Below are 8,153 nucleotides of genomic sequence, written 5' to 3'. Positions count from 1 at the left end.
TGGGAGCAATTTCCAAATGCCCGAAGGTACCAAGTTCATCTGTACAAACAATAGAACGCAAATATAATCACCATGGGACCACGCAGCCATCATACCGCTCAGGAAGGAGACGTGTTCTGTCTCCTAGAGATGAATGTACTTTGGTGTGAAAAGTGCAAATCAATCCCAGAACAACAGCAAAGGACCTTGTGAAGATGCTGGAGGAAACATGTACAAAATTATCTATATCTACAGTAAAACAAGTCCTATATCGGAATAACCTGAAAGGCCGCTCAGCGAGGAAGATGCCACTGCTTCAAAACCACCATAAAAAAAGCCAGACTATGGTTTGTAACTGCGTACATTTTGGAGAAATGTCTTCTGGTCTGATGATACAAAAATATAACTGTTTTGGCCATAATGACCATCATTATGTTTGGAGGTAAAAGGTGGAGGCTTGCAAGCCGAAGAACACCATCCCAACCGTGAAGCATGGTGGTGGCAGATTCATGTTGTGGGGGTGCTTTGCTGCAGGAGGGACTGGTGCACTTCACAAAATAGATGGCATCATGAGGTAGGAATATTATGTGGATCTATTGAAGCAACATCTCAAGACATCAGTCAAGTTAAAGCTTGGTCGCAAATGGGTCTTCCAAATGGACAATGACCCCAAGAATACTACCAGAGTTGTGGCAAAGTGACTTAAGGACAACAAAGTCAAGGTATTGGAGTAGCCATCACAAAGCCCTGACCTCAATCCTGTAGAAAATTTTTGGGCAGAACTGAAAAAGCGTGTGCGAGCAAGGAGGCCTACAAACCTGACTCAGTTACACCAGTTCTGTCAGGAGGAATGGGCCAAAATTCACCCAACTTTTTATGGGAAGCTTGTGGAAGGCTACCCAAAACGTTTGACCCAAGTTAAATAATTTAAAGGCAACGCTATCAAATACTAATTGAGTGTTTGTAAACTTCTGACCCACTGGGAATGTGATGAAAGAAATAAAAACTGAAATAAATCATTCTCTCCACTATTATTCTGACATTTCACATTCTTAAAATAAAGTGGTGATCCTAACTTACTAGGATTAAATGTCAGGAATTGTGAAAAACTGATTTTAAATATATTTGGCTAAGGTGTGTGTGAACTTCCGACTTCAACTTTATATACAGGGTAACCGTGATGACCTGCTTAACGTTAGTTTTGGCACGTATTTGTGGTTACCGTTTGTCATCTAAAGTTAGGGGACAGAGGGACTTCAAAGTGCACGAGCATCCTTCACTAAATATGTAGCTCCTGGTAACAAACTTTCAACCAATCAGGACGCTCCGCTACAGTCTTACAGCAAGAGTGGAAGTTGAACCTGGACCAAATTACGGAAAAACAACCCGCTGAAAACTCTCTGCTCTGTGCGAAAACAGACAATATTCATTACTTTTGCCGTCGGCATTGTTTCGAATGATCACTTTAGGGATTCGTTTAGAGTAATGACAATGTTGGGTATGTATGTGCCAGATAGATTTTCTTTGAAGTCATCTAAGGTCCAGGATGGAATCGGGCTTTACACGGCGAGACGAGTGAAAAAGGTTTGTTCTTTTGGCCAGGACAACTTTGTATGTTTTGGGTATGAATACATTTACCAACGTGCAAAACTACTTCGGTGAAATAGAGAAATAGGCAGTTTTCTGTTCGCATTTTGTGTTCTTTTGCGAGTCGCTTCCAAAACCTAAAGCCGTAGCCTACACGAAAGCTGCTCTGACGTAAAGTGCCACGTAGCTAGATACTGTAACTGTGATTTCAGCACTACTGTAGCTCACTCCACCATGTCCAGTCAGGACTCCCGTATGTTACACTTTAGCACATTTCTTGATACATTATAACATTGCTTCATTGCATATTGCTGTCATTTAACTTTCATACTCAACATTAATCGGGTTATATAGGCTATTCCACAATATTGTAGCAAAGTTGACAATGGTACAAACCATTTTTTTTTAAACTTGGAAGTTAATTCATTATGTAATCTCACATTGTTCAAAACTTAACCGTGAAAGCTTCATTCATTTGGAACACATTGATCCCCCCCCCCTTCCCTGTAGCATGTTCTAACTAGTCTACTACTACTAGTGGGTCCAAAGTGAAATGCATAGGATGGATTCAAGGACAATACTATTTATTATAATACTATATAGTCCTATACTGTTGTAAAACGGCACATTCTTTGGGGGCCTTTATTACATCGCACAATTTATATATGGTTACCTTCACATAGCCCCTGACAGTTCTGGACAAGACCTCTAGTAAAAAAGAAAGTGAATATCCTGTACCCTATTTCTGACAATGTGTGTTTTTTCCAAGGGGGAAAAGTTTGGCCCTTTTGCTGGAGAAAAGAAACTGCAGAGTGAGCTGGATGAGAGCACGGACACCAGACTGATGTGGGAGGTGATAGCACTGCAGTCACAGCACATAATTCTCTTCATAGGCACAATAGATAGATGATAAATATACTATATACACTGAGTGTACAAAACATTAGGAATTCTTGCTCTTTACATGACAAACACTGACTAGGTGAAAGCTACTGTATGATCCCTTATTCAAATCAAATGTATTTATATAGCCCTTCGTACATCAGCTGATATCTCAAAGTGCTGTACAGAAACCCAGCCTAAAACCCCAAACAGCAAGCAATGCAGGTGTAGAAGCACGGTGGCTAGGAAAAACTCCCCAGAAAGGCCAAAACCTAGGAAGAAACCTAGAGAGGAACCAGGCTATGAGGGGTGGCCAGTCCTCTTCTGGCTGTGCCGGGTGGAGATTATAACAGAACATGGCCAAGATGTTCAAATGTTCATAAATGACCAGCATGGTCAAATAATAATAATCACAGTAGTTGTCGAGGGTGCAGCAAGTCAGCACCTCAGGAGTAAATGTCAGTTGGCTTTTCATAGCCGATCATTAAGAGTATCTCTACCACTCCTGCTGTCTCTAAAGAGTTGAAAACAGCAGGTCTGGGACAGGTAGCACGTCCGTTGAACAGATCAGGATTCCATAGCCGCAGGCAGAACAGTTGTAACTGGAGCAGCAGCACGGCCAGGTGGACTGGGGACAGCAAGGAGTCATCATGCCAGGTAGTCCTGAGGCATGGTCCTAGGGCTCAGTTCCTCCGAGAGAGAGAAAGAAAGAGAGAATTAGAGAGAGCATCCTTAAATTCACACAGGACACCGGATAAGACAGGAGAAGTACTCCAGATATAACAAACTGACCCTAGCCCCCCAACACCTAAACTACTGCAGCATAAATACCGGAGGCTGAGACAGCAGGGGTCCGGAGACACTATGGCCCCATCCTATGATATCCCCGGACAGAGCCAAACAGGAAGGATATAACCCCACCCACTTTGCCAAAGCACAGCCCCCACACCACTAGAGGGATATCTTCAACCACCAGCTTACCATCCTGAGACAAGGCCGAGTATAGCCCACAAAGATCTCCGCCACGGCACAACCCAAGGGGGTGGTGCCAACCCAGACAGGAAGATCACATCAGTGACTCAACCCACTCAAGTGACGCACCCCTCCTAGGGACGGCAGGAAAGAGCACCAGTAAGCCAGTGACTCAGCCCTGTAATAGGGTTAGAGGCAGAGAATCCCAGTGGAAAGAGGGGAACCGACCAGGCAGAGACAGCAAGGGCGGTTCGTTGCTCCAGAGCCTTTCCGTTCACCTTCACACTCCTGGGCCAGACTACACTTAATCATATGACCCACTGAAGAGATGAGTCTTCAGTAAAGACTTAAAGGTTGAGACCGAGTCTGCGTCTCTCACATGGGTGGGCAGACCATTCCATAATAATTGAGTTCTATAGGAGAAAGCCCTGCCTCCAGCTGTTTGCTTAGAAATTCTAGGGACAATTAGGAGGCCTGCGTCTTGTGACCGTAGCGTACGTGTAGGTATGTACGGCAGGACCAAATCAGAGAGATAGGTAGGAGCAAGCCCATGTAATGCTTTGTAGGTTAGCAGTAAAACCTTGAAATCAGCCCTTGCCTTAACAGGAAGCCAGTGTAGGGAGGCTAGCACTGGAGTAATATGATCAAATTATTTGGTTCTAGTCAGGATTCTAGCAGCCGTATTTAGCACTAACTGAAGTTTATTTAGTGCTTTATCCAGGTAGCCGGAAAGTAGAACATTGCAGTAGTCTAACCTAGAAGTTATTGATGTCACCTGTTAAATCCATATCAATCCGTGTAGATGAAGGGGAGGAGACAGGTTAAAGAAGGATTTTTAAGCATTCAGATGGGCTTTCGCGCTTCAGCAAACAAAGGACAGGAGGGAGGTTCAACAATAATGACAGCCACCATGAGAAGAGCTTACCAAGAACAACTTCCAAAAGGACTAATTTGAGGTAAAAAAAGGAGTTGGAGCACTCAACCAAAAAAAAGCAGTGTTTAGCACCTTAAGGATCAACAGTGTCTAAGGAGTAGTGCCAGAATCACCTATGTATATTTTGACATGGCATTTTAATTAACGAGACACACCCTTTGTCTTATTATTTTGTGTTATTATTTGCCATTTACCTTGAAACATATTATCATTATACTTGTTTTACATTGTTGTGTCTCAATGGGTTAATGGGATATAAATAGGAGCTACGTGCAGTGGTCAGGTCACTTGAGGAAGATGTCCAAACGTTAGTCACCTGTTCTCGTCCTGTACAATGGATTAAAGTGAGAAAAAATAAATAAATCTCTGCCTTTTTTTGGTTGGGTGCTCCAACTCCTTTTTGCCTTGAATTAGTCCTTTTGGAAGTTGTTCTTGGTAAGCTCTTCTCAAAGATTTTTAAGCCTTGAGAAAATTGAGATATGGATGGTGTATGTGTGCCATTCAGAGGGTGAACGGGCAAGACAAAAGATTTAAGTGCCTTTGAACGGGGTATGGTAGTAGGTGCCAGGCGCACCGTTTTGAGTGTGTCAAGAATTGCAACGCTGCTGGGTTTTTCAAGCACAACAGTTTTCCATGTGTATCAAGAATGGTCCACCATCCAACATCCAGCCAACTTGACACAACTGTGGGAAGCATTGGAGTCAACATGGGCCAGCATCCCTGTGGAAGGCTTTCGACACCTTGTAGAGTCCATGCCCTGACAAATTAAGGCTGTTCTGAGGGCAACTCAATTATACACTCAGTGTATAATACAATGCATTATATTTATTTTCAGTGTAGGCCTACCATTAAAATGAAAGGATAAATAGTTGAATAAATGCACTCTCTTGAATTCTGTGGCAGTTCAGATACAGCACAGGTGATGCCTAATCAGAGCAGCTAGTTTGATGCACATACTCTTCTTGACTGTAGAGTCTTGGCTTGGCAAACTCCACCCATATGTTGTGCCTCTGTTAATCAAAGTGCAATTCTGTTTTATCCCCATCATGAGTTTTTGAATTGATTTGATATAAGGGACATGCTTAATAACATTTCTGATCAGTGAGATTATGTGTATCTGTAAGCCATAAAGAATTCAGGTGTGGTTACATCTGAAATGACAGTATAATCATCTAGCAGCCTATAACTGTCATGTTATATTGGATAGAACCACATTGTTTTATATCCCAGGTTTTTTTTCCCATAGCAACTGTGATTTAGTTTGTTAAAACTGCATGTCCAGATGAACAGAAAGCTAGATCAAGATGCTAAACCTGTGTGGAAATAAGACATGTCAACAGTATTTCATGTCCTTGATAGGCATGTTTGTTCTCTGTTGCAGGTCCGAGGTAGTAAAGGCGATGTGCTCTATGTGTTGGATGCCAGTAACCCTCGCCATGCCAATTGGCTGCGGTTTGTCCACCAGGCGCCATCGCAAGAAGAGAAGAACCTGGCAGCCATCCAGGTACAGCCCCACTCTGAAGATAGGTCTGAAGGTGTTACTATCTCCACAGGGACAGACACAGGAAGAGCTCTGTGTGAGCACACATCTCAGAGAGAGAAGATGGACATCGGAGGGAAACGATAAAAGAGAAGAGGGAATGTTAGTGAGTTGAGATTGATAGTGGGAGTGAAGTGAAGATGGAGAATATGGATTTTCTTGTTTTGTCTGCCTGTGCAGATCGCACCATGTGCTGCTGATCAAGCCTGCCATATCAGAAGGAGATATGAAGGTGGTTTTGCTTGATGACAATAACATGAGGTGTCTTTCGTAGCTGTAAGTAACTCCCACTCGGTGTCTGAAATTACGATGAAAATCTTCTCTAGTACCTTGTGCATCGCTTACATTCCAACAGATGAACATCCCTTCTAAATTGAACAAACCATGTCCGTCACTGTGATTAAGATCAGATTCATTACATCCATAATTCCACAAACATAGACAACCCATACACAATCAGATCTATTAGCCAAAGTCATGAACACACACATCATGTGTGTGGGAGGCATGTAGCCTAGTGGTTAGATCATTGGACTTTAACCGAAAGTTTGCAAGATTGAATCCCTGAGCAGCTGACAAGCTAAACATCTGTCATTCTGCCCCTGAACAAGGCAATTAACCCACTGTTCCTAGGCCACTCACAAACACCTTTCTTTTACTGTCCTCGTGGGGAGCAAACATCCCTTCTAAATAGAACAAACCATGTCAGTCACTGTGATTAAGATCAGATTCATTATATCCATAATCCCACAAATATAGGATTTTCCCATTCAAAATCCTATTTCCCCTAATTTAAACCCCTAACCCTAACTCCTAACCCTGAGCCTAATTGTAACCTTAAACCTAACCCCCAAGCCTAAAATATAAGTTTTCCTTGTGGGGACCAGCAAAATGTCCCCACTTGTCGAATTTTCCTTTGTTTTACTATCCTTGTGAGAACTTCAAGGATAGTTCAACCGAACACACTCTCTCTCTCTCTCACACACACACACACACACACACACACGGTTTGGCCTGGGAAATGTCAGCTCTCTAAGAACGTAATGGTTCACTAGAGGAAGAAGGGAAAACAACTGTAGAAGGAAGGGAAGAAGAACAGGACCTGTGGTCGTCTGGCTGAGGTTCTGTCATTAATTCCAGAGTGCTAAAAGTGATTACTTATTCAAAGGTCATTCATGTGTGTTAGAGCTCTGTGTTACATCAAAAGTGACATTTATTGTGTTTTACCCTGTTAAATTAATATATATGTCTATTTATAAATCCCTTAGCCAAAAGAAAATTACGCTTTGATTTCGTTAGAGCATGACCTTTAGGTATATGGAAGTTAATGACGACATGTTTAGGATTTTGAGTGCTTGACCTCTGACCTTAATCAAGCCTTAGCAGACGAGTGTCTAGGTTCAATGAGTTCAACCTTCAGCTAACCCCTTTCTTCCTCTGTCTGTGTGTGTGTGTGTGTGTGTGTGTGTGTGTTCTGATTTCTCAGGATGGAGAGAATATCTTCTACCTGGCAGTGGACGACATTGAGACAGACACAGAAATGCTGATAGGCTACCTGGACAGTGATATGGAGGAAGAGGAAGAGGATGAGGAAGAGGAAATCATCAAAGAGGAAGATGAAGACAGCAAAGAGGCCAAACATCTTATTGAAATGGGTACATGCCTATCAAAGTTTTACACCAACCATGTTTATAAACCCTGTTTTGTCGGTCCAACAGTTTGCTTGAAGTGTGTAATCAAATCAAATCAAATTTTATTTGTCACATACACATGGTTAGCAGATGTTAATGCGAGTGTAGCGAAATGCTTGTGCTTCTAGTTCCGACAATGCAGTAATAACGAACAAGTAATCTAACTAACAATTCCAAAAAAACTACTGTCTTATACACAGTGTAAGGGGATAAGGAATATGTACATAAGGATATATGAATGAGTGATGGTACAGAGCAGCATAGGCAAGATACAGTAGATGATATCGAGTACAGTATATACATATGAGATGAGTATGTAAACCAAGTGGCATAGTTAAAGTGGCTAGTGATACATGTGTTACATAAGGATGCAGTCGATGATATAGAGTACAGTATCTACGTATGCATATGAGATGAATAATGTAGGGTAAGTAACATTATATAAGGTAGCATTGTTTAAAGTGGCTAGTGATATATTTACATAATTTCCCATCAATTCCCATTATTAAAGTGGCTGGAGTAGAGTCAGTGTCATTGACAGTGTGTTGGCAGTAGCCACTCAATGTTA

The 8,153-nt window shown here is 42.1% G+C and overlaps 1 protein-coding gene across 1 annotated transcript in view; it reads left to right on the top strand.

Moving 5' to 3' along the window:
- The first annotated feature begins 1,309 nt into the window (after nt 1-1,309).
- The window catches only part of prdm5 (PR domain containing 5), a 63,502-nt gene continuing 56,658 nt past the window's right edge, over nt 1,310-8,153 (top strand). Inside the window, exons 1-4 of the mRNA XM_024418410.2 lie at nt 1,310-1,563; nt 2,336-2,419; nt 5,736-5,858; nt 7,381-7,549. Of these exons, the coding sequence (XP_024274178.2) occupies nt 1,465-1,563; nt 2,336-2,419; nt 5,736-5,858; nt 7,381-7,549 (475 nt within the window). The 5' untranslated portion in view covers nt 1,310-1,464. The remainder of the gene's footprint in view (nt 1,564-2,335; nt 2,420-5,735; nt 5,859-7,380; nt 7,550-8,153) is intronic.

The sequence above is a fragment of the Oncorhynchus tshawytscha genome, linkage group LG01, assembly GCF_018296145.1.
Source record: "Oncorhynchus tshawytscha isolate Ot180627B linkage group LG01, Otsh_v2.0, whole genome shotgun sequence".
In the NCBI taxonomy this organism is placed as follows: Eukaryota; Metazoa; Chordata; class Actinopteri; order Salmoniformes; family Salmonidae; genus Oncorhynchus; species Oncorhynchus tshawytscha.
Note: the sequence above shows the minus strand (reverse complement) of the source record. Positions and strands in the feature narration are given on the sequence as shown.